Here is a 27,926-nt window from a genome sequence, read left to right as displayed (position 1 = left end):
AAAATATTGACATCAATCATTTGTTAAAGATGGTGACAATCAAATACCTACGTGAAAATGAAGAGAATTCATTTTGCATGGCTTTTGGTATCGCATGTATGATTGTGTGTGTGTGTGTGTGTGTGTACGAAAGTTTAATATTGCGCACAATCAAAGTCGCATGTTCCATATAAAATATACATTGTGTTTGTGTTTACCACACAGTAGGCAGTGCTGGATACCGAGGCACAGCTCAGGAGCAGCATTACTATAACCAAAGACGCTCTGCACCTCTGATGATACATACAATGCTCAAAGTTTACCCAGTCAGTCTTTCATTGATTGATGATAACGACAAGTATCGCCACCGCTTGAGTAGGACAGGTGAACAAAAAGGCAGTGTTTATCGTGTAAGTGCGAAGGTTATAGATTTGATACAATAGTCTCTACGGAATGTGGGGGGTTAAGCTCATGCAAAATGGATGTGCTATGAATTACACTGTGATCTATATATTATATTGCTTTTTATACAGCATCTACACATTACAGATCTGCAAAAAACTAAATAATAATAAAAAATACAACAAAAACAACTGGCACTTTCCACAGTCTTCACAAATGGGCAAAGGTGTGACATCAACGCAGAGGTACAATGAACAGACCCTGTGGCCACTAAAAGCCTTAAGTTTGTATGGACAAGTGACATACATATATACCGAACACTATAGTCATGTATATTTTTGAACTAAGCATATATAATTTACTTACATATTAATGTTTTATTTTTAGAAAATTAATTATCTTTAGACTAGTTATTTAGTATATTAATGTAATCATCCAGATTATGTATAATTCATAGGTTTGTTAGCTTTTTCGATTCATTTTCTTCCTTGAATTGCACCTACATTATCATCTACACAATTATAATATATTGTGCATTATATGACTGATTTAACAAACTCTCCCGACATAACTGAGTTCAAGTTTTTGTATATTCACATAATATACAGGACCAAAACTATAGAACTATTACATTCACAGGCTTTCAGTTACACCACAAACACTAGCTATGCATCACTATTGTTTTTATTTTATTTTTTTCTCGTAAAAACTGACCACTTTGCAATTCTGAATCTGCATCTGTGTATAAACTTTTGAAATAATTAAACGATGTGAAAGAGAACTTGAGGGTTATAACTGTGGCTATAAAGCAGATGAGCCATATTCTGTCTAAAGTCCACACGGAATGAAGATACTGTTGCGACACTTAACTTAAGTTTTCATTGAACTATTTTTACCTTCAAAAATATTAGAAAGCAAAATACTCTTTAACAGCAATAACTTTATACAGTTAAGGTTAATGCAAATAAAAGAACTTGAATTGTATTAGTACCAGAGTAACCTGGTAGAAAACTACTCTGAACAACTACAATTGTGTTCTTAAATATATGCCTTAAAAATCTGATGATTAAAAAAAATATCCCAGAGCTTTCCTTCAGAAAAGAGAACAGTGAAAAAATGATCATTTTATAAGAATAAAGGAATATGATTAAAAAAAGACAATCAAAAATATCAAAATATAAAAAAAGAAATGCTTCTGAGTGTTTTGGTGTGATGAAATACACTTGAAATGAGAACTTGTTAAATTAAAACACAGCTTTGGCTTATTAAAAAAATAAGTCTGTAAAAGTTATGACAGAGAACTGAACTGAAAAAGGAGAAATAAAGAGGGGGTAAGAATTAGAACATTAGAATGTACTTAGTAATAAATAAATAAATAAAATGAACCCTGCCATTTTAGGAAAAGCCTTAATGTAGTTTGCCATTTTTATCAACTGTAGTTTACAGAATATTAGTAAATATACTAATACTGAACATTATTATTTTTTATGCAGATTTTTCCAAGCTTTAGGGCTTTATGTAATCTCTAATTTTAGTGTTATAATTCTTTTGCACAGCTGATGGAGTAGAAAGCAGTTGCTAAGAGACTAGCAATTAGAGAGAATGCAGAACATTTTTAAGAATACTACAGCAGAACCACATGACCTGTGGTGCAGCTAGTCCCTGTTCAATTCTCTCTCCTGAGCTTAGCCACTGCATTCCAGTGCAACCCCCTCTTTATGAAAAGGCAAAACATAGTGGTATGGGGAAAAAAATCTGACTTTGATTTCCAGTGTCTATCTGAATAAGTCTGGCACCCTGTATGTGAGTGAATGAGTGTGTCTCCACATGAGTGTGTGTTCAGCTGTCAGATGCTTTCGATGTCTCCCCTTCTTCTGCTGACAGTGGAACCGACTGTTCCTTCATTTCAATCTCATCTACAGACTCATTTTTCTTCTCGTCTTCCATTGGGTAGACCACTACACAAAACTTCTGACCCACGTATGTCATCTTGTCTGAGAACATAAAGAGAGTAATTCAGTTTATGAGGTCTGTAAGATATGATAATGTTTTTGAAACCAGAAGCATATGCTCATCGAGGCTGCATTTAAATAAAATCTAAAATACAGTAAAAAAAAAAAAAAAAAAAACATTAAAAAAAACATACTGTGAAATATTATTTTAAGAAGAACTAATTCTTGTTTATAACTAATCACTATTATTTTTAACTTCTTTTTTTAATATACTTTAAAAAGTAGTTTTTAAAAGCCTTCAGAAGTGATAATGTCATTGTCATGTTGCTTAAAATTTACTATACTGGTTCTCTGTTGAATAGTCTTACCCCTGAAAACATTGCTTCGTTGTCATTGAATGCATAATTCATAAAATGTCAAGCATATTTTCTATACATTTATATTAGACAATTTTGTAAATGTGTCCTGATTTGAAAAATGTCCTAGGTAAATCTTGAATTTGTAACTAATGAAGGGAAATGTAAAGCATTCGATCAACCAAATCATTTTAACAATGTCCATTGGACTCTACTACTGTATACTTACACTTTATACCGATGCATACTATATCACACAAAAACACATATGTAAATAAAGTCTTTAAGAGTTAAGAGACCAACAGTAAACTTGTAATTGTGAATCCTGTCCAGTCTCTAGCAATCAATATCCCATGTACAGTAATGTGTTGATTTGTACCATTAAAATGTATATATGCCATGCAGAAACATTATAAATAACACAATTTAACAATTTTGTTCAAACAGAAATTTGAACAGTTGAATACATCCTTTATGAATAAAAGTATTAATTTATTTACCAAACTTTTGATTGGTAGTGTAAATATATAATATATAACTTCCCAGCCATACAGTGTGAGATACATTGTCTTTAATCAGACCTAATATAGAGAAGTGATGTCATCATTAAGCCCCAAATATCTTTGAACTTTATTCCACTTACCAACAAATGTATTGAAACACTGAGGCTTGTTTTCCCAGTACACGCCCAAGAAGTAGACAGGGACACCAGTAAGCATGATGGCCAAGCCAATGCCACACACCACAGGCTCCGAGTACAGAGAGAAGATCAGCAGGAAAGCCCAGAACAGAAGGTAGATGACAGGCCACACCAGACTGATCTGTGGGTAGGAGAGGTATGGTTAGCGGCCAGAAGGAAAACATTATCTTAAGGTTTCAGGTTATATGGAAGGTATGTATAAAGTAACTAGCACATCATGATTTAATGGTTATTATAACAAAATATAAATAGGTTTGCAAAACTAAATACTTTTTTTTATAAAAGATGGCAAGGTAACAGTAAAAAGTCAACAACTACTGAAATCATTGAGCAGAAACTAATTTTTATCATATGGCAATGTTGTTTTAGTTTTTTAGTTTTTTTGTGCATTAACAATTCAATTCAAAATTAACATAAAATACTTATTTAACATATCATAACAATGGGTTTAAGTTTTTAGGACTTACTTTAATTGGCCGGTGCATATCTGGTTGTTTAATCCGCAGCACAATCTGCCCGGCAACAGTGACACCATAGAAGAGGTAGTTGATGAAACCCACATAGTTGATGAGTGTGTACATGTCACTGGTGCACAGCATCAGAAGTGTGGAGAGGCACTGCAAGAGAGTAAGACCGAGATTTAACAATCGAAATGACAAATTTTGCATATCTATCTATAAGAACGGTCTAATATCATATTATCGTGAAGACCATTCATACTGGTAATAACATACTTTATAAAAATAGTGTGTCAATAACAGGACAACTGAGAATTAAATTATGCAATTTAACAAATGTGAGAGTGAGTTAAAGACGTACTTATAGGGAGAGAAAGGAATATATACTGTATATGATACTCACAGTGAAGAGCAGGGCTGGAATTGGGGTGCAGCGCTTCACATGAATCATAGCCAGCAGACTAGGGAGATGGCCTTCACGTGCACCCGCGAAGAACAACCTGAACAACATCAGGACAATCCAGGAATAATGTTATTTATGATGCCAATGTATTCAGTAGAAGGGGATATGTGAAGACACAGACAGAATGATAGATAGAACGATAGATAGAACAATAGAATGATAGATAGAACAATAGAACGATAGATAGATCAATAGAACGATAGATAGAACAATAGAACAATAGATAGAAGGATAGATAGATAGAACAATAGATATATAGAACAATAGAACGATAGATAGAACAATAGAACGATAGAACGATAGATAGATAGATAGATAGATAGATAGATAGATAGATAGATAGATAGATAGATAGATAGATAGATAGATAGATAGATAGATAGATAGATAGATAGATAGATAGATCACAGGATGTTTCTTGTGTATAAATGATGGATGGATGGATGGATGGATGGATGGATGGATGGATGGATGGATGGATGGGATGGATGGATGGATGGATGGATGGATGGAGGGACTGACCGAGAGGAGGTGAAGAGGGAGCCGTTGACCCCCCCAAATGTGGATAAGGCCACAGAGATGGGCATGATCCATGACATCACTCCCAACAGCTTCTCACCAAACGTCTGGGAGAGAGCAACAGAGTGGTGAAGTAGAGAAAAGAGAGACAAGCAGAGGAAAAGAGGAGACGTTGCTCGAATACATGCATTATCATATCCATATATCTATGCTGTTATATAAAAAAGGTCATTCGAATTGAATGCAGGAGATTCTGGAGTCTGATATATCTATTTGAATGGTATACAGGCAGTCATCAAGAGCTCAATCCAAGTATCATTTAAAGAACTTTAAATATTGATACTTGGGTAGATATGTCAAAGAATCTCCTGCATAAAGCAAAGCAATCAGTCTGTTTGCAGTCTGAAAGTGTCTAAGGGCTATGAATGGACACAGGTCACTCACCACAGCTACAGCATTAGAAGCCAGCAGCTCCTGAGGGCTCATGGCAGTGACGTAGGCGATGTTAGCAAAAACGTACACAAAGGTCACGAGGGGAACTGAGATGAAGATAGCACGGGGGAGGTTCCTGTATCGAAAATATATAAAAACAAGAAAGAGGGAAAGAAAAGAACAGTGTTCAGTCAGAAAAGTACACTGCATTATTCTAGCCTACCAACTTAATTTTCTACCGTTCAGTCAGATTAAGGCAGATTCCAGTATTGTGTAAAATAATACAATTAATCGTTTGCCTTTTTCTACTTGTGCAGTTTGATATATTGCAGACCATTCTGACTATTGACCCGCTATGTGGTTTTCTGCTGGATATTACAAATGTATATCCAATTTACACTAAATAAATACTGAGAACACATTACTGAATTACTGTGAGCTCTTTAGATGAGAATTGGCTTACACGTAGGGGTCGACAAGTTCCTCTGTGACATAATTGAGAAAATTCCAGCCACCATAGGCGAAGGACCCCTGTAGAAATGCCAGAGCGATCAGACCAACATCATAGTCTTGAAACGGTTCGAAAGCATTGGCCGGTTCCAACCAGTAATATTCGCCTGGAGAAGGGATAAACGTACAATAGTTATCAAGCATCAAAGGGAATTTTGTCATAAAATGCCTCTGGATTATTAGCTAGTTGGTTAACCTTTAGCAAATGTTTTTACTCAAAGCAGCTTAGAGTAATCACTAACGCAGCTCCACTTAAACAACTGATGGTCAAGTTCCCTGGTCAAGGACCAAATTTGCCAAAATTGCATTGTGGGATCTTAATAAAATAAAGTTTATGAAGATCCAGCTGGATTGAGTAGGTAAAAACCTTGTGAAACTGGTAGGCCATCTTGGGCAGTTATAAAAAATACTGTGACCTTATTTTTCCTGCAAGGGGCATTTGATCAAAATGGCTACAATCTTTGGCAGATTCCCACCAACTAGTAATCCACCTGAGACCAGCTACCATGCTCCAAAATACAACTACCACCTTAAACTGGTTTTGACTGGTTTTCCATTTTGCTTCCTAAGCCATAGTATAATACCGCAATTCTAGTGTCAGGTCTTTGGGTCACATATACTCTCTGAACTCTCTTTGAGAGCATGCATGAACCCGAAGACCCCACATTAAAGAGCAGCCAATGCCAACTAAACCAAATCCAGGTTTTTTTAAAGCGTCTGCATGGAATCACATCTGTCACTCTCATATAATCAGGTCAGTGTCTGAGCTAACAGACCGTCAGCAGTGTGATCACTATTGAATCCTCTCTGACGCACCAGCTGTGAAAACTGCATTATCTGTGTTATTCTTTATTAGAGGGTTTGAACCCAGTGACTTTTGCTGAGACAACAAGGCAAAGAGGGGAAGTGCTGTGCTTTCATTTTTTCTGAAGATTTTACGGAGCTATGAAGCAAGTTGTCCAGGAGGACAGGGAGTCACGTATACAAACTTCTACAAATGCACGGACAAGAACAAGCACTGCACGTAGCCACACACACACACACACACACACACACACACACACACACACACACACACACACACACACACACACACACACACACACACACACACACACACACACACACACACACACACACACACACACACACACACACACACACACACAGCTTTATTTACCACAGACCTTCTTGAATAACCAGTAACATATAGCATGGACACACATACATAGACATATGGTACCTACCCTTGCAGATTTGTACGATGCCCATGATGATGATGAGAATAAGGGCCAGAAGTTTCCCTGCAGTGAAGACATCCTGTACCCGTGTTGCCCAGCGTACGCTAGCACAATTCACCCAAGTCAGCAGCACTGAAACACACAGACATTGAGGTTACAAGTCTGGTTACACACAATGCATACACTATAAGCCATTAGTGAGATTAATGGCACCCTGCTGTTTGAGCAGTCTAGTATGCCAAAGGATTATAAAATAATGCTTTCAGCTATGAGGAATTAATCAAACATACACATGACAAGCTTGGAATAGGCCTTCAGGTGAACCTATTTAAACAGTTGAATGCACTACAACATTAACACAGTCAGTGAAGACTAATCATGATAAGATATGACATTTTACCTCTATATTTATTGATTTGGCAGATGCTTTTATTCAAAGCAACTGAGTAAGTGTATTCATTTTTCAAATTCAATGTGGCTTTGCCAGCAAAATGCAACAGAAAAGCTTCAAGAAGTGACAGCCCATGTGATACTTTTTTTTTTTAATCTCACAAGATTTGAGAGATTACATGAAATATTTGTTCTTGTAAAAAATCATTTGACAGGCTGAAGAAATTATTTAAACCAACAACAAAAAGTTCTTGTTTGTAACCAGTTAAATCATGTAAAACATATTTATCTCATAGATTCATATACATTCTAACTTAGAAAACTGATGTTGAAAAAGTAAATTTGCTAAATATATGTACATGTCATAGTCACATGCACGCAGTCGTCTGATGGCATGTGAGAGACATATTTGGTCATAAAATCAGAGGGACATGCAAGTAAACTTTGAGTCTTGACTCTTGCACTTTTGAGAACTTGCAAGACATGCAAAAAGGCCACTTCGTGTTGTGCACTTTCAGCTTTGTCCTGTTTCGTTCAAATACTAATTGTGTACTTGTAGACAAGCAACAAAATAAATTACTCACCTCAAGAGGCGGTTAAACCAAATGATAATTTCATGTCAATTTGATTAACTTATTAACAGAGCAATAACGCACACAACTAGTGTGAACTGGGTGTGCATTGAGAATGTCGAAGCAGAGTAGCCCAAGCTCAGCGAGAGTACTTTGCACTCATTCAGTATGAAACTACATACACATGCAGCAGCATCTAGTCACACTCGCAACATTAAAATGCAAGTCAGGTGATAATAGGTGGTGTAAGGTATTTTGATGACAAAATCCATGATAATTACTATTCGAGGTTAAATCAACACAAATAGTCTGACGGGAACGCAGTAAAAACACAACAAGGCTTTGGGCAAGGAGGTGTAATCCTTATGCCTTATCTCTGTGTAAAAAGAGCACTGCCTCGCTTCCAGATTAGCCCCGTAGTGTCTTGAGAAAAGGGCAGTGCATTCTGGGAAATCAAGCGGAGACGACGTCTTTGAGGGTGGTGTTTATGAAACTCTTTTGGAATGGAAAAATAGGCAGGTAGTGAAATCAACATAGTAGACCATAGCAGAAAACAGTCCTGTGACAACAAGAATCTTACAATAAGCTGATTACAGTGGTGGTCAGTCACATCCACAGAGGTCAGGGTTACTCAATTAACTTTCCATGTTTTATCCTCTGAATATCTTAAGACTTTATGCAAGTAGAATCATGTGCTAAACTATTTTTTTTCTACCATTCAACAGCCTGTTAAACACAATATACTCATGGGATCTGTTCTAAAACCTGGTGGATTCTGTTTTGCTCTGTATTGCTTGCATATGTAACCCCTTCTGTTCGCACCGGGACTCGAAGCCGGGTCCGCCGGCATGAGAGTCGGACACTCTAACAAGGAGGCTAAAGGCTGCAACCTTTAGCGTCAGTCGCTAGAGCATCTCTTGAGGTCAGGGGATTGAGGTTTACTCACACAGCAACTACTACTAGCTGGCCTCTGTTACACATAAGCAGTATCCTAATTAAAATGGAATAAATAATTGAGTTGAAACACAAGAGTTAGCATGTTGCTAAGCTAACCATGTGATGCTCAAATAAGCTTGAAAACAAAATAGCACAAGCATTTTGGTAAAATTAGTAAAACATTTAAGTATATTTAACCTTTTCAGTAATTTTCGAAACTATGAATTATAGTAATATCAAGTTATGAATTATAATAATGTTAATTAATAATCAACATTTCTCTCATATATCACTTCTTTGGTAGACATGGGTTTTTTTCACACTCAACATTTAAAAAAAGAAAAAGTGTGCTTAAAATACCCAGATGATTACAGAAAAAAAATTAAGTATGCAATGTCAGACACTTCATACAATTCCTTATGTAGCCAAAGGGGAGAGGCTATCGGACTCTGATGCGCAGAATAAGTGCATAGTGTATAGTATGCAATATGGGACATCACTAATTCTTTATGGGATTGTCTTGAATGTACATGCAATACTACCAATATTTGGCCATGAGAAGGTATCTCTGACCACCATTTGGAATAGTGTTCGTGTCACTGTATTCCCTTAAAATGCTGCCTACTAAGGCAACAAATTAGGTTCTGAAACAGAGCCATGCACACACTTACAAACAAACTTTTTTTTAGAATTGCAGTTTAAGATGAAAAGACATAAAGGAAGTAAAGAGGCATAAAAGAGTTGAGTACAAGAACAGGGACATCCTGTAAAACTGTGCCATAGTGTCCACTTTTGCCCTTTCACTCACTTCCTGCCGTTCTCTAAACAAAACAAAAGCAGAGCTAAAGAAAAAGCAAAAAAGCTTTAGAGCTGCTTGAGAACATCTGGTTAGTAAAAAAACTACTTTCAACTTTAGCCCATCAGAAAATTTTAGTCTTGATACAGTGCCCTAGTTTACTAAAGGCACACAATGAACGCTGGCTCAGCTCTGTTCCCCTGTGAAACGGACAAAGCTGACAGAGCTTTCACTGGTTACAGTTGAATAGCTAATTCTGGGTAAGATTTTCCCCATAAAAAGACTAAATGAACTATCATTACTAAATCTAATTATTCAACTAAATAAGTATTAACGCTGTTTTTACATTGAAACTTCAATCAAAACATGTTGAGATATCACCTAATATCTTCTCTTGTTGACCTCTCTTTCTTCTTAGGGTCTGTTGTTTGCCTGTCTGCATACAGGTTGCAGTATTTGTAGCTCCAGCGTGAAGTTTGCAGAAAGCCCACGCTCAAGACTTCTTGACGCCATGAAAAACATCATTCCATTCATCTTCACATATCCCCTCTCTCTTTCACTCTCATCCTTTTCTATCATCTGCACATTTTCCCACAACCTTTCTGTTCTCTCTCCCAGGGTATGACCCCTCTGTCTTCTTCATTCACACACCAGTCCCAAAACACTGTCTCTCTAGCTCTGGCCTTCAAGTTTCTTTCACTTCAGCGTGATTTGCCCTCATCGTCAAACATAAGATGCTATTATAAAGTATCCATTCCCAGTCACAATTTGTGCATGCGCAGAGAAAAATGCCTACAATATACAAGTGTTCACAAGTGAATCACAAGCAGATGTGGAAATAGTGATTGTGTAAGTTGTTGTTGCATCTGTGTGGTAAACAACATAAAACAGTCCACAACGCATGTAAAACTGTCAAAAAAAGAGTACAAAATTGTACCTTTTACGGTACAAGTAGCCAGCACTGGGGTGGTACCTTTAAGGGGACATTTTTGTACCTCTAAGTCAGGGATAGGCAAGTAAGTTCAGTCCTAGAGATTTGATGTCCTCCAGAGTTTATCTCCAACCCTTCTAAGCCACCACAGTATAAAACCTGTGACTCCCAGCATGCATTGCAGCATTAAGTATGTCACCATTGTTGAGATTCATATGCTGATTCTTGATATCTATGTGCATCTATACATTTCCCCCTTTAGAATGTTTTTAAAAATCAATATTTAAAATGTCTGATCTGTGACAAGCAAGTATTGTTGGTGAATATTATTTATTATTATTTAGTGATGAGTTCAGTCCAACATTATTCTTCCTGATACAGTTTGTTTTGCTTCTTTTGTTTTGAGCAATTGTGTGTTTTGTTTACACTGTAACAAAAACCACAAACTTACTTAAAATTTCAAGTCAAACTGCCCAACTAAAGGAAACACTGATCACAATGGTGGCCAAACTTTTTCAATAAAACATCAAAATCTAAACATCTGTTAATTCTCAATAAGAGCTTCTATAGATGTCTTTCAGGGTTGGTGGAACCAAACTCTGCAGGACAGCGGCTCACTAGGACCGAACTGAGGAAAATGATGGGATAATTGTACCCTAAAGGCCAATTGTGTAACTTGACTTGTACCAAGGTACAGTTATATGTTTTGCTCCCCAAGGAACAAAATTGTACCTCCACTGTATATATATATATATATATATATATATATATATATATATATACACATATATATATATATATATATATATATATATATATATATATATATATATATATATATATATACATACATACATACATACACACACACACACACACTGTATACTATAGTGAAGGGGGAGTGGGCCGACACCCTTGCCTCTTCATCATATGCATCTTATCCTTTTGAATGATTTTGAATAACCTCATGAATTAAATAATCAGTTATTATCCTTTTAAAATAATGAATTATTGACAATCAATTTTATGTGATCATTAATACATTTAACTATTATTTAATATGATTTTGACTCTATGTCTGCTGTATGGTTTCTAAGTTGCTTTCCAGAGACGGTCTGACAAAGACAGTCTGACCCCTATCTATGTGCTCTGACATAGATAGCCTGACCTCTATCTCTGGGTCCTGACCAACAGGACCTTGGAGAGAAAGTTAGAACTTCCAAGAGGTGAATCCTGCCTGTTGTTAGTAACCCCAGGACAGGAAGGGGTGGGAGGATTTGAGTCTTCCAATTGTGTTTTCTTCCCATCTATATAGTGTGATTTTTCCCATAGAAGTACATTTTTGTCTATATATTTCTTTATATTTCTTTATAGAATGAGTAGATGATATTAGTCATACTTTTCTTTCTGGAGATTGTTTGTCATGTGGTGTTGATATCTTGTTCTGTTGATAAGCTCACTGCTACGCTAACCTTGGAGGAGAGATGTGCCCTAGAGTCTTGTGTGTGTGTGTGTGTTACATGTTCTGTGCAGGTCTATGGAATGGATCGGACCGCTTTTCTCACACCCTAGACTTCTTGGCGTCTTTCTAGGACTCCCCTGAAGTCAACACTACCCCAATCTTGGGGTTGTCTGATGTATACATCCTGATCAACAACAACAACATCTCCTATCTATTCTCGCGTGACACATTGTTTAGACTTTATGCCAATCAGTAATATTCCACGTGTTTGTAATGATGTAAATCATGCCCTTGAAATTGGTATAACTGGTGTGGTAATTTGGTGTAGAGTAGAGTCTGGCCTGACACCGCCCTGAGAGACTCTGAATGATATCTGTGTGTGTCCTTCTGGTACTCACACAAGCAGATGGCAGCGAGCAGACGCAGACCATTCTCTGGGGGGAAGCAGGTGGGGAACAGAGGCTGCAGGACATAGTTGGAGAAGGTTAGAGCGATAACCGCCTGGTTAGTGGGGTAGATAACCAACACAGCAATCCACAACCGCAGAAACCTGTAACATAAATGTATAAAAAAAGTTAGAATGCTTCCAACAAAAAAGTACTCATCAAATGGTAGTACAGTGGTATTTTGGTAAATATGTTTCTTAAAAAAAGAAAAATTGAAAGAGGTTAATTCTTTTAGACATAAAATGATATTTGATTGATTAGCATCATATTCTCTGGAAGGTTTAATAAAACCAATGTGTGACTGAAATTCTCACCCTGCCAGTCCTCCAAAGATGTCCTTGACATAAGAGTAATCGCCTCCAGATTTGGGGATAGTGACGCCCAGCTCAGCGTAGCAGAGTGCCCCAATCGCTGTTATAACACCTGTGATGATCCATACGATGAGAGCCAGACCCACTGAACTAGCATTTTCCAACACTCCCTTTGGACTGACAAAGATTCCAGAGCCGATGATGTTACCTGTAAAAAAGGAAACAGAGAGGTGGGGTAGAGTTGTGAAATAATCTAGGCCAGAAAAATGGATGTCTACTAAAGTGCTTAAAATCCATTTGAATGATCCTGAGTAAAGGATATAAAGAGATTTTAGATTTGTCAGAAACGCAAAAGTTAAGACAATACATTAAAATCTGATAAGAAATACAAGTTTGCAATATCAAGCAGCAGTTTTGTACAGCTAAAAATACTTGGAAGCAAATGATGCCTACACTTACATTAAAAAATAATGAAGAAAGATTTCCAAATTTGGCTGTTAAAAATCCCAAAATGGCCGATTCTATTAAATAAATAACAAAATATGGTGCTTCACTAAATGTTATGTACAGTATCCCTAACACGCATAAGAAAGGTGTGATGAGATATCAGTGTGACACTTTACCTAGACCAGAGAGACCTATAAAAGAGGCAAAGAGAAAAGGGGTGATACTGAAAAACCACTGAAGGATATTAAAATGTCAGTGTGGCAAAGAAAGAAGGAGAAGGGAGAGAAAACAGGTGGTGAGTGATTCACATTTGCTGGGTTAGTATTCAGCGTGACTAATGGAGTTAGTACACACAGCAAATATAAGGGTGAGTGTGTATTAGTCTAGCCATACAACAGTGTATGCACTTAGTGCAGTAGTGGAGCACCACTGTGATCCATGCGCGTTTGTGATACACATATAAGCCCCGAAGATATTTGGACATTTATGTTACACATTAAATGTCTCGGTTTCATTGCATTCAATACAAAAATATCAAACCAGGTGTGAACTTTCCTCAAATCTAATTTCACTTATCTGAGCCACTGTTGAAATTAGTTGTATGGTCGATCGATTTTTTTGTACATATTAGGCCACGTCTCCATTAACTGACACAATACCAACAAACTCATGCATAACTTGTAAACCACCATTTCCATTTAGACATACTAAACTATTCCTACGGAAAGCACATACAAAACTAGTCACACTTTATTATAAAAGGTGTTTTTCCATCAAATCTAACCAAGCTGGATCAAGGCTCCTCCATAAAAGACGACTCTCATGTGACAAACTGGACAAAGGGTTCAAGGCTTTCTGAAACAAAAATGCTGAACTAGCATGTGATCTTACTGTACAAGTGGGAGACAGAAACTGGTTTATTCTTTAATCTACCCTGATTGTGCTTCATGTTTGGGCTTTTGCCCTTGTTTAAGGTAACTAGTACAGGGTTTCCTGTGGGCTTGTCACTGTAATTATGTCCTGTGAATCACTTGGATACAGAAGTCTGTTAAACATAGCCACTGTAAACAAGTAATCAGACTTCTCTATAGCCACTGCTGCCGTGATGTACTCACAAAATAATCTGCTCTTAAAGAATATCCATAAACTTTCATGATTACAGCTGAGCATTCAGCTTTGTCTGTTCTCCTACTACATTTCTTTCCCTTAATCTCTGCTGTGTAAAAGCTTTGTTAAGATATGATTATCACAAACTTCAGCATGTCCCATGGCCTCAAAGTACAAATTACACAACTTTATACAATCAGAGGTATCTTTTACTCTTGCCAAAGCATGTAGCAATTGATCTGGATTCAGCCTGCTTGTGTATTAATTGACTAAGGAAACCAGCTAGGAATTATGGACATCAACAGGTTAATACTGATAGATTATTGTGCAGTCGTGGTCGTGGTATTGCTGACCACAGTGGAAAAAATGCAGATGGATTTCCTTTTCATAATGCATCCTCTTGCTTCCCTTTTGTGTGTTCACAGCTCAAACATCACAGCAGCAATCCCTGATTTAACATTCTAGTTTGTCAATCTGTTCACGTTGATCTAATCTGTGCTAAGCCTTGCCAAACACATAGATGGAAAGGCAACAGAAAAGTCCCACCTTTCAATTCAAAGTTCCAGTTAGCATTTAGATAAGGCATTTTCTGCATTGTGCATTAGCTGTACCAGCCAGAAAAAATGCTGTTTTGTAGTGTGTGATTTGAAATAAAAAGCAACATTTCGATAAGATTGTTATCAGAATTGAGTTAACACATGAAGATGCAGATACATTTACTGTAGTTTATTTACTGTGAATTTGTGCTGTACTTTCAATAGGAACACACAAAATCTGCACAATTTTGCATGAGGGTGAAATATCTCCCAGTAGATTACTTTAAGTTGGTCACACATTCGGTGCAACCAGAAAGCTGCTTGGTTTAAAAGTTATCTTTGTGTGCAGTGCTTTATTACAACACTATTGCCAATAGACAATATACTTTTTTTGCCTATTAAATGTAGCTAATGTGACTGCACCTTTATTTCAAGTAGATGGATAATACCTATTGACAACATAGAATATAGCTGCACAGGGCAATGCCAGTGGCCGCAGTGAACTGACTTACCTTAAAGTCAGCGTATTATTTGCTATCAGCTTATCATATATGCATGTCAATCATTGTGCAAAGACTTGGCTCATTTATTGCTCTGTGGTGTTAGATTTGCTTGTACTTCTATTTATTACTCTTGCTAACATGTTTGCTGAGGCGAATCCTTTTCAACTGTCCTATTGATTTTCTTTCATCCTCCATTGATCAAACTGTTTCTGTGGGTCTGGCAGCCTTGATAGCCAGATGTTTCCCTTTTACAAATTCACACATAAAAACAAGAGTTTGGGTTAATGAAGCAAGCTATTTACAATGTCTCCTTTTATCAAATTAAATGGATTCAACTGTTATGCAGCCAAGACTGTACAAAAGGTTGCTAGAATTAGGCTAAATGTTTAACGTGTTTCTTTTGTATGATCATCAAAATATATATATATATTAAAAACACTGGTTTAGCTTATAGTTAATGATTGTATATTAGTATGTACCTCTAGACATTGAGCTTGCAGTTTTGAGTTCTACATCAATACAAAGATCACACATTTTCAGTTGGATTTTAATCAGTTTACCGGAGGTTTAACCAATCACTAACTGGGGCAGTTGTGGTAAGAGAGTCTTGTAACCTGAAGGTTGTGGGTTTGAGTCTCAGTGTACTAGTAGGAAATGTAGGTGGGTGAAGTGAATGAACAGTGCTCTCTTCCTATCTCTTGAGCAAGGCACCTAACCCTCAATTGTGTTTAAAGGGGCTGCAAACTGCTTACATCCATTTAGGCTCACATTCAACTTTGAACATTTTTGTAGACAGCTTGATGATGAAAGAATGGGACAAAACAAAAGAAAGCAAGTCAAACCTGACAGAGAGTTCACTTTCAGGCCCATGCTTCATTTCCAGCTCACAAAGGGCTCCAGAACAGGGGTTGATAAGGATGAGAGTGGCAGAAGTTATAAAGTATTCTGATAAATCTAATAAAGTACACAGAGAACAAAGTCTTGAGAAGGGATCTGAGCGATCCAAAGTGACAATCATCTGATAATGATGTTCACGTGGGGCAACTGAAAGCATGTGAATGCATGACCTGACCTGATCAAGGTCGCTGAAGAGGATTATCATAGCTGCAGTTAAAATGTGGGCTGGGATTATCTTGGGTGTGTTTTACTTTTCCTTAACTCTCATTATTACATTAAATATATTTTATCGCTTAATGCTGCCTTAAGCAATACATGAAAACTGCCAAGTGCCATGACATACTCATAAATGACAATAGTTAAGTCACGTTTTCTTAACTTCTCTCCAAAACTTAACTTCTCTCTTAAGTTCCTCTTATATTTGCAGCGTCTCTGCTATCTACTCTATGTGTTTTTGACCTGATTTATTTATTTATTTTAAAGCAGAAGAGAAAAAGAACACCAGTTTAACATCAGCAAGGCGGGTGCATTTTTTGTATTCTTTTTTATTTAGGTAAAATAACTGTTCTTATATATATATCGTTGTGATGATAATGATCTGTAAAATAATCAGTATTGCTTAGGTCATGTGACCCTCATGCCTTGTAGTTAAATATTAAATATGATTTAGCCTAATTATAATGAATAAGTACACACTATCACTATGTGTATAATATATATATATATATATATATATATATATATATATATATATATATATATATATATATAAATATATATATATATATATATATATATTATACACATAGTGATAGTGTGTACTTATTCATTATAATTAAATCATATTTAATATTTAACTACAAGGCATGAGGGTCACATGACCTAAGCAATACTGATTATTTTACAGATCATTATCATCACAACGTGATCATTAGATCTACAACAATTAAAACATGATGTTCATGAATATCTTATAAAAAACAACCATGATTCATATTTCAAATAGGCCTATAGGCCAAAACGATTATTGGTTTATCTAAAATGAACATCATATTGACCATAAAGAAAGCTTTTCAGACAACTAATCAACAGAACAACATGCATTAGCATATATAATCAGGCTGTTTCCAAGAGAGACAATGCAGTATTATCCATATTGGATTTTTTCTTTATTATTTATTTTTTACAGAGAAAATAATCCATATTAGAAAATAAAACAAAATTACACAGTAAAGTAGTCTGCGTCTCTCTTGCCTCCCTTGTGCCCATTGAGTTAACAGTCACCAATGCAAATCGGTCTGAATGAACACACATATGACGTTTAATGGGAATTAAAAAGTAAAAAACTCCATTTATCACCACTTTTTGACGAGTCAAAATGGAACTTGAAATGGACTGAAAACATGAAGACTGTAGTGATTTTTTAGTGAGCTATCAGCTAGGTGAAATTAAAGTTAGCTATATCTTACATCTTTGCCTGCCATCAGTGTTTACTGAGCTTCATAAGTGATGAAAATAAGTTGACTTTAAAAAAAAAAAAAACAGATGAAAATCAGTTCACAAATGAAATATACTGTTTAAAATTATGCCAGTTATTATTTAGGAATAAATGTAAAAATGATTAAAAACTAACTATGAGATTTGGTTTTAATGACTATATAACATCAATTAATTTGGTTTCTTTATTTAATGTAGCCTAATGTTTATTTAATTAGGAAGATGAGACCACATTAAGTGTTAATGTGGTCACACATTAACAAGATGCCTCCTCATTTAAGAACGGCTACACCACTGCTTATATATCATATATAGGCTATGACCTCTCCATTTCATATTGGTATGAGTGAGAGAGACTCTCATTCGACATTATCCAATCAAGCTGTGTACGATCGACCATGCATCCGTTTGAAACCCATTCACCCACATGGAAATACATTTCAAAGTAACACTCACCGACAATAATTCCACAAGCACTGACGAGACCAATCTCCTTCTTTAATGCCACCGATGACTCTCCCGCTGCTTTACCGGCGTCTGCTGCTCCATCCTCACCGGTGCTCGGGGCTGCGCTGCCTCTTTGTCTCGGCCCATCCGTCATGCTGGTAATTGAGATGTTCAGTCCTCGATATTGAGAGGTGAGGCTAGAGCAGCGCGTGGCGTGTGTACCGCTGGTCAGATCTTAGAGAGCGACTTTAAAGTAGACATAAAAAAATATCTCGAGCAAATGATGCCACTGAGCACGTTTACTTATCTACGTGAGGCTGCTCGTGGAAAGCATGTGTCAGGATTTATTGCGGAGAGGCAAATTAGGCTAACAAGCAATATGTGCTCCTGTCGTGAAGATCTATAAAATAGGCTACAAATAATAAGGAGGCACTGTCGGTGTAATCGAATTGTTAGGTTTCCTTAAAGCGTCAAAATTAACACAAAGCACCAATTTTGGGCGTAACATAAACTACAGTAATACTCCAGTCGCAACTAGGCTATGTGTCCATTTGTTGCATCCGTGATGAAGATTATCCTGGGATTAATCTGCGGTTTAAACCAAAACACCGCGCCAGAGAGGCCGAAAAGCAACTCAATTTCTCCCTTTTATTTCCTGTACCTGTAAAACACCGGTGCTTCACGGCTTCCTCGTTCTTAAGACAAGGCGTGCATCATTTTGACATGGACCCTTGCCAAACGTCTTAAGGTAGATCAGTGTCGGCGCGCTGAGAACCGCTCGCGTCTCCAGCGATATCCAAAGCACCAGTGGTCCAAGCACCTCCACACCGTCTGTAGTATATAGGTCCATATGTCAACCCGCCCCCAAGTACAGTAGCGCCTCCCTCAGAGCTTACAAAGCCTGCTGTAGCTATAAGTAAATATCATATAACCTATATAAAACCCTACAGAGATTCCTTTAAAAAAAATCTATTTTTTTTTAAAATTGTAATATTTTTAAAAATTGTAATATTAATATTGTAATACAATTTTTTTTAAAATTGTAATATTATGTAAATGTAATATTAAAATTGTAAAAGTGTAATATTTATCTAATTTCGATTAAAATCTCTCTGTCAATTATTTTACATTAATATTATTGTTTTGTATTCTGAAAAGTATTCTTTTAATATTTAATTTCAATTATTCTTTTAATATTGGATTATTTTGAATGGGATGTCATGTTTCTATTGTTATATGTCAATTTTTTAGTGATTTGGTGTTTTGTTAAATAAGGCGCGTGGCCCCTTTAAGACTCTTGTTCCGGTTCCGCCCGCGGCTCTCCTTCAGTTCGCGGTAAATGCGACTGAAGAGAGGTGAGTTGTACTGAAGCTCCCTATAAAAAGTTTTATGAGCTTTGTTAACTAAAATAAAATATGCAGTTTAGTTCTTAAATGCACTTTAATTTTATTCAAATGTGTATGAAGTTTGTGTGAGTGATGTAAAGCAAGTACTGTTGGAGAGTATTCATTAAGCACAAGCAGGCTAATTCTGTGGCTAAAATAATGCCTTTCACTAACAGGCAAACTTATGAAAGAAGGCCACAGAACTCCAGCTTGATAAAATTTCATTTTATTCATGCAGGTATGTTTTCACTCATGTTATTGTTAAATTCATGTCAAATGTTTTATGAAATATGTGAGAACTATTGATTTCATTATATGAGAGAAGTTAAAGGTCCACTGAAATCAAAATTCAAGTTTTTTAGCTTTTAGTATGACTGTGTTAGCTTTAAAGTTATGAATAAGCTGGCACTTCAGTGGGCCTAAGTGTTAAATGTAGTTCAGTTCGCGGTAAATGCGACTGAAGAGAGGCAAACTTGTGAAAGAAGGCCACAGAAATTTCCAGCTTGATAAAATTTTATTTTATTCATGCAGGCGAAATAAAATATGCCATGAGTGGTTCCTGATGCCAAGTCTCATTCATTTACCACCCTACACAACGCAGAGCGAAGACCGGTTGCATAAGCAACATTTTCAGCTTTCAGGCACCGTTTACAGCGTTCATTAAAAAAAAACACAATTTTTGTCCTGTATTTTTCTTAGTTGGTCAAAGTGCATTTCTTTGAGAGAGATACAGTGTTACAGTGGTCATACATTTTCTTCGTTATCATGAAAGTAATCGAGAGATAATATTGGCAGAAAAAAATTAGCAGGAGAGTAGTTGAGGTAAATGGGACATTTTTGCCAAAGTGTCTCATTCATTATTGTGTGAATCAAAGTGGACAAGAAGACACTATGAATTGTGTTGGCACAGCTGTGCTATCATAGATAAATGAGCTATTGCTTGATATCTTAATGGCTCTTATACGCACGTACACGCACAGCTCAACACACATGTACACAGACCAACATGCGGCCCTCATGACGGTGTCTTTTCTCATTCATTTGCTCAGTGAACGAAAGCAGGGCATTGGGTGAAACTCAACCGTTAAATAGCACCTTACAAACACAGTCATGTAGTACAAGGCTTCAGCTCTAAAAGCATGCTTTCACCAGTCAATATGACATTTGTTTTGATAATGAGGTGAAATTCATTTGACATGGTCATTCTTTAAGTTTGACACATATCTCTTCATCTCTAATTCATGCCAGTCAAGCTCAATGAATGTGACAAGGAGAGTTGTTTTCATAATATATCAGTGGTTGTATTTTCACAACAGTACATCACAGTAGTTTCTAACTGAAAATGTGATGTTTCCTTCTTGTTTTAAGCTGGCACCTGTTTTAAAGATTTTTTTTTTTTTTAAACTATTTGCAAATAAGGTGACAAATCAAATATTGATAATTATAGTAACCTATTTATATTTTTGGAAATAATTTAAATGTTCTAAATGTCATGCAACACTTTTGTCCCATAAAAACATAAAAAAGGTAATCTGACTGTAGTTAATGGTGTTGTTTGGAAGCATTAAGAAATTAACTTAGTGTGAACTTGTCTGAATAAACTGTGTTGGAATGCACTAATCTCATCTGGGCTGTCCAAATCTTCTCCTTTTAATCAGCGAGACAGTGAACAGATAAACATGTCAAATCCACGAGTGAGTGACACTTTCAGTACAAGGCTTGCGGAAGAAGTAGCATACAGCCATTTTGATGGAGACTTTCCTGTCTTATCAGTTTCATAAATTATTAATGTGAATAGTACAAAATGAGGACATTGAAACTACAAGTTATAATATGTGGAGGGAGAAGAGGGCACAGACAGTGGGAATGACATTGCCAGTGCATCACTTCAAAGACTGTTACACATTTCAAAGTGTCTGGAGAGGAAGACAGAACATTGAGTTTAAACTCCAGTAGATTGTCAAGCAACATTCAGCCTTCAACACACTGATAAAGCAGCTGCTTATATTGATATGGCCACTATTACCATTTGTCACATTATCTCTGTAGTCAAATGCTGCACACAAATTCTTTCTCAGTGATAAGGATGCACTACTCATCTCACTGATTTGCAGTGAGATGAGGTTAATTAATACCCAGAGCTTTAAGTGTCATTTATTGCCCAAATTTCCTTAGGCCTAAGAAAGAGCTGAATTCAGAGAAAATTCAGAGCACCATGCAGGATATTGATTGATAGATATTGCCCAAGCAGCAACACTTGCAACTAATTTATGCCTCTTAGACTGACATCTTTAGATCAATGGGTATCATGAGTGACATCGGAATACAACCTTTCCCTTTATCTTGTCTGACTATTCTCCCAGTTCCTGAAAACCATCCCCACAGCATGATGCTGCCACCACCATGCTTAACTGAAGAGTTGATATTGGCCATTTGAAAAACAGTGCCTGGTTTACTCCAGATATGATGCATGCCATTCAGGTCAATCTTTGTTTAAATGTTTTTTCCTCATGGTCTGAGGGTCCTTCAGGTGCAGTGCCTTTTGGCAAACTCCAGACGGGTTGTCATGTGCTGTCTGACCACTCTACCATACAGGCCTGGTTGGTGGAGGGCTGCAGAGATAGTTGTTCTGGAAGGTTCTCCTCTCTACACAGAGAAACACTGGCACTCTGTCAAAGTGACCATTGGTCACCTCCCTGACTAAGGCCCTTCTCTCCCAATCACTCAAGGGTGTGTTTCCCATACAATGACAAAAATCACTGCCTAACTACCATAGTACGTTGAGAAATCAACTAGCTAGTCGCAACCGTTTCCTGAAACCATAGCCACACATCTGTAGTTCAAACACATAGGTTAGTAATGGTATGCAGGTGGAGTAATAACTGTTTTTAATGAATTATTTTGAGATTGAATTCATGCTAGATTTTTTGCTATAAATTATGGACATGGCACCTTAGGACTAAATCTTATTTTTCTGTTATTTCACTTTATTTCCAGATTCAAATTCTTACATACTAGAGCACATCACTCTTCAAAAAGGGTATTTAAATCTGTTGACAAACTAATTTTAATTTTAAATAAAAGACAAAGATTGTACTACATGTCAGCTTGCTTATTCTGCTTAAGATAAGGATTTAATAAGTCCACATGTCATGCAAACAAGAAACTATGCTTCTAACCACAGGTTGAAATCTGTCGTTGGAACCACACAAGTTTGCGATGCTGTTTGCGAATGTTTGTTGGAGCGATGGTTTTAGGAAACACAGACTGGCTAAACGATGTTGAAAATGATGGAACTTGTAACCATTTGGCTAACAATGGTTTTGGGAAACACCCGAGTTTGGCTGGACGGCCAGCTCTAGGAAGAGTACTGGTGGTTTCAAACTTCTTCCATTTACAGATGATGGAGCTCATTGGGACTTTCATTGCAGCACATCCTTGTACTCCATGGTTTAGTTTATGCTCCGACATGCACTGTTAACTGTGGGATCTATATAACATGTCCAATCAACTGAATTTACCACACGTGGACCCCAATCACGTTGTAGAAACATCTCAAGGATTATCAAACATATGCACCTAAGCTTCATTTTGAGTGTCATGGCAAAGGCTCGGTCTCCTCTCCACCATAAGCTGGTGTGTGGTGAGCGTTCTGGCGCAATATGGCTGCCGTCGCATCATCCAGGTGGATGCTGCACATTGGTGGTGGTTGAGATTCCCCCTTCTATGTAAAGTGCTTTGAGTGCCTAGAAAAGCGCTATATAAATTATAAAGGCTGTGTGAATACTTATGTACATTTGATTTTATTTTTATTTGCAAAGATTTTAAGCAGACTTATTTCATGTTGTCATTATGGGGTATTGTTGCAGAATTGAGGAAATCAATTAGACATTTATTCCATGTTCAGATAAGGCTACAACATAACAAAATGTAGAAAAAGTAAAGCGCTGTGAATACTTTCAATATGCACTGTACATGTTCAAAGTCACACATGCAGTTACTCATTAGACTGATGCCCTTGAAATATATTTCTGATTAATTGAATTTAATCATTAACTTTTTTTAAACCCTAAACGGTTATTTTCAGGTTTAAGTCAAATAAAACCCACATTTTCAAAATGGTCTCAGATATTTGGGTCCCACTGTATGAATGAAATAACAGCAATAATATTTCCTCTACTGTAGAAATTAAGCTAAATTATGATTGACAGCAAATACCAGTATTTCCTGTATATAGTTTCTGAAACCAAACAGATGGCACTTTCCTTTTTTAAGTTGTTGACCCGCAGGGCTGCAGGTCTGTGCTCTTGAGTCATGCTCTGCCACACATACCACATTTGGTAATGGGACCTGAGCAGTTTATTTACCACAACACAAGGAGTCTTTCACAATGTGGATGTTCCCGTTGTAGGTTGCATGAAGTGAAGGAATGGAGGAAATTAAAAACAGGCCAGACAGGGCTCCAGTTTAAACCAGCATGTCTGCACCTGGTACATGCGCACATGGCTATGTATGCCGGTTTACGTGTACATATGTCATGTGTTTGTGTGAATCTTGAGAATTATGAACTTAGTTATGGATTTACATTTGTTAACTGCAATTTTTGAAAATTTAAATCCAAAAGGAAAAGAACATTTTTATTATGAGTAACAGAAAAAGAAGAAGAAAAAAGAACGAGTGAGGCATAGTGAGGGGGAGTGAGTATTTCTAGGAAGCGTAATTTGATACGTCTGTTTACCAAACACAGAGAGCACATGTGACCAAGAATAATATGTCCAAAAACATGGATATTTATCCAATAACGGAACACATGTTCAGAGGAATAAAACTATTACAATGTGTTCGTGTCACTTTCCTTTCTACATTATACATGCTCATATTGTAAGTTATAAAGTTCTTTTTTGTGTGTGTCTAATTCATATGAGAATGTTTGTGTGCAAACACATTTTATTTTATTTTACATTATATTTATCGGTTTAATTTTTTCAATAAGGTCAACTGAGTTCAATGTTCTTTCAACATGCTTCAAAACATATTTTTTGTGTCACATGGAAGAAAGAAATGCACACATTGTGCCATACAGGAATGAAAGTTGAGTATATTTTTACTACCCCTTTAATATTAATCTGCACACATGCACAGTTGGATTTGTTTCAACACAATAGCTTTGGTTTACAACCTTCCCACTATGTTTCTTTGATATTCAATGTATTTTAAAAAAAATTGTTTGTGGAGTCTTTTGTTTTCAATCAAAGGTAGGCGTTTCTGTGATTAATCATAGTGTTATGAGATGAGTGTTTTCATCATCAGCACAATAGAAGAGTGTTAATTACATTTAACCATCATCGTTGAACTGATCATCACACTCTTTCATCATCTGATAATGATTTTACGAAAGCTTTAGCAATCCCTTTAGTCACATCTTGAGTTTATAATACAACTTTACACACAACATCTGTGTAAATGTCTAAATGATGACAGAACTTTCATTATTGGATAAACTATCCCTTTAAATTCTATTTTCCTGTCAAATTTGTATTTTTTTTTCCTTTCAAATTTTTGGAATCCAACTTTTCTCCTCTCTCTCGTACGTGTGTGAGAAAGGAACATGTTTCCCTATGCCATATTTCTTGGAACGACCAAATCCTTCTCTCAGAACTGTAGCTGTAGAGTTTCACATTCCACACACGTAGCGTGGTTTGCTTCTCTGCATGCTGTTTTTTTACGATAACAACTAATAATATGCTAAATGCAGCTTTTTCTTTTGCAGATGTTATAATCTCATGTCACTGATGTATTATGATGTAACTCACAATATGGCGGGGCCCATCATTCAGCCGCAGAGCTTATGAATTATTCATATTTACGTCAGAGATTGTGCTAAAAATATCTCTGAGAACCTGCACTACCACACAGATCGTTACATTTTTATAGTGTGCGCTGACTGCTCAAAGACAGACACACAATGGGTACAAGTCCTTTTGCCCTCCCTAAATAATGTTTTCACAATAGGCACAACAAAAATACTTAATCTGTAAAAACACAATAAAGTGAGAGGGATTTATAATATAGGCTATTATAAAAAATAAAAAGCCTTTTAAAAAGCCAATAAGCTTTGTTTACAGTCATGAATTGTTGATTTGCTAATTGCTTGCTGGTTGCATGAGAGGAGGGACATTCTAGAGCAGTGTTCCCCAACCTGTTTTCAGTCATGGCACCCTTTGAAAATGTTCTAAATTTTGTGGCAGCCCCTCGCATAAGTTACGCTAGGGGGGTAACGGTACAGATTGCTCACGGTTCGGTTTGTATCACGGTTTTAGGTTCATGGTTTCAGTACGGTTCGGTAGGCCTATTTGCTATGTTCAGGGGAACTACTGGGACTACTGTTAAATAAAAATAAAGAAAATAAGAACAAATAACTTAAATACAAGCAGCAGCACAAATAAAAACTATCGAGCAAAGATACTAATGAAATCAACAATGCTTTTTAGGTTTTTCAGGTAGGTCTTATGCTGTGTTCACACCGCATTAACATTAGTTTTTAGGTAGGCCCTAAATTGAATAAAGTAATCAAAATGCAAAATAACTGCACATTTAACTGTTAAATCTTTAATAAATTAAAGATTAATCCTTATTAAACTTACAAGAGCCGTATTCATATTCAAAGATATGGCAGCACTCACATGCATTGAACAACTGAGACCGTTTTGCCCACGTTTTTCTTTTATTATTATCGCTGTTGTAGCCGTACCTATCACTGAGGAGCAAGCACGTGTATCCATCGACAGAAACATAAATAAATCATTATTTTCAAGTTACAACCCATATTAAATATGCGTCATCATATGTGAGATGAACCGCGGAGCAAGTATGTGCCGGCACCTTTTACACGGGACCCCAGTTGGGAAACACTGTTCTAGAGAGCATCTGTGCAGTGCATGGCTGGTTAAAGGTGCACTATGCAACTTTCCATCCACTAGATGTCGCCTATTCAAAACAAAGGTGTAGTTTGATGACGCAGAGTTTGAGCGCAGAATCTTGGGACATGTGGTCTTCACCTTACAGCCGGTGAAAAAAAGACTTGTGCAGAAATCACGTTCATGCATGCGGTTATTACATTACTGTAGTGTAGAAAGTGCCCTCCCCCTGCCTTTGATACATGGACTCTCCCAGTCACCCCTGTCATTCAGTGCAAAATGGACTGTTCCAAAAAACTTTCCACAGGAGTTCGCGAAGTGACGGAGAAGAGAGCAGACGGTTGATAATGAGAATGGGAGATCGGCTGAAGATTGTATATAGTTTGAGTGAATAAAGTATTAGTCCAATCAGTGGAGGCCTTATCGACTGTGCGGGTGCGTGCATTACACCAACCACACATCTATGCACATTTAATAAAACCACCAATTTGGATAAAACCTGAGTATGACATCATTGTTCTGACCGGACAAACTGTAGCCTTCAACCAAACCCGAACAAGCAATTAGAGTCAAGATTCAGAATATTTTTCATGGTCCTTCGAGCCGGATCGGGTGAATTGCTACAGAGATGTCTCAACCTGAGAGAGAAGCGCCTGTTGTGCGTCCACGAAGACGGATCAACCCACCAACTCATTTAGCTGATTATGAGCTTGGTGAGCTATTGCCGCATCGACAGCCACTCCCAGACTTCAGCCAAAGTAGGGTCCATTCACCAAGTATGGTAGGATACACCAGATCATCTTCTCCTGTCAGTCAAGAGTTAGACCATGATAAGTGGACACTGAGAGATGAATGGCAAAGTGAAATATCAGATGGTAGAGGAGAAAATGAAGTAGAGCTTACAGCTACACTGCAGGTGCTGAAACGAGAGAATGCAGACTTACGGCTACAAACCAGCCAGCTTCCAGAGATTATTTCAGCACTACAAGAGATGCGTCAACAGAATGCTTTGTTGCATCAAGAACTTCAAAGTCTTAAGGCAGAAAGAGGAGCCCCCTTCAGGCCAGTGACTTCATCAGTGCCGTATCCAAGTCCCTTTACTCCAGTGGTGAGCTCTGAGACCCCACAATGTTTCCGTCCGACTCCAGCCCCTCGGACAAAGCCACCAACGCCGCCTACTGTAATGAGAGAACTGAACCCAGCTAGCTTAGCTGATGATATCAGAAACATGGACATTTCTTCCTCAATGCAGGAGCGAGTCCCACCACAAGTGCGAGACAGCAACCCACCTCAGCCCAGGTATTCTCGTTTTTCTCAACACCTTCCTTCTCATC

At 37.0% G+C, this 27,926-nt stretch overlaps 1 protein-coding gene and 1 long non-coding RNA gene across 3 annotated transcripts; one reads left to right on the top strand and one right to left on the bottom strand.

Annotated features, from left to right (window-relative positions):
- Positions 1–1,047: 1,047 nt before the first annotated feature.
- slc7a8a (solute carrier family 7 member 8a) lies at positions 1,048–19,130 on the bottom strand. The gene is made up of 12 exons (XM_067444060.1): positions 18,952–19,130; positions 18,300–18,536; positions 12,860–13,064; positions 12,498–12,649; positions 7,019–7,144; positions 5,725–5,878; positions 5,274–5,397; positions 4,833–4,936; positions 4,251–4,347; positions 3,857–4,006; positions 3,333–3,510; positions 1,048–2,375 (listed from the first exon to the last, which is right to left on the bottom strand). Exons 2-12 carry the CDS (start codon positions 18,442–18,444, stop codon positions 2,221–2,223), a joined length of 1,590 nt encoding a protein of 529 aa, XP_067300161.1. The 5' UTR covers positions 18,445–18,536; positions 18,952–19,130; the 3' UTR covers positions 1,048–2,220.
- A 545-nt stretch (positions 19,131–19,675) lies between these two features.
- Positions 19,676–23,719, top strand: LOC137085137 (uncharacterized). Of its 2 annotated transcripts, XR_010906916.1 has the most exons (4): positions 19,676–19,913; positions 22,196–22,405; positions 22,673–22,715; positions 22,860–23,719. It is a non-coding gene; the product is annotated as an uncharacterized lncRNA (long non-coding RNA). The 2 variants fall into 2 exon arrangements; XR_010906915.1 differs by having other exon boundaries at positions 19,676–22,405.
- The last annotated feature ends 4,207 nt before the right edge of the window (positions 23,720–27,926 follow it).

The sequence above is a fragment of the Pseudorasbora parva genome, chromosome 1 (assembly GCF_024679245.1).
Source record: "Pseudorasbora parva isolate DD20220531a chromosome 1, ASM2467924v1, whole genome shotgun sequence".
Classification (NCBI taxonomy): Eukaryota; Metazoa; Chordata; class Actinopteri; order Cypriniformes; family Gobionidae; genus Pseudorasbora; species Pseudorasbora parva.
The sequence above is the reverse complement of the archived record's forward strand: the minus strand, read 5'-3'. Positions and strand labels throughout refer to the sequence as shown.

Bases quoted from the DNA above. Each gene is read 5' to 3' on its own strand.
- slc7a8a (XM_067444060.1), bottom strand. From the start codon at position 18,444: ATGACGGATGGGCCGAGACAAAGAGGCAGCGCAGCCCCGAGCACCGGT. The intron at 13,065-18,299 runs GTGAGTGTTACT...CCTTTTTTACAG, and splicing joins TGCTTGTGGAATTATTGTCG to GTAACATCATCGGCTCTGGA. The intron at 7,145-12,497 runs GTGAGTACCAGA...TGTGTGTTTCAG, and splicing joins GCTCGCTGCCATCTGCTTGT to TGCTGCTGACTTGGGTGAAT.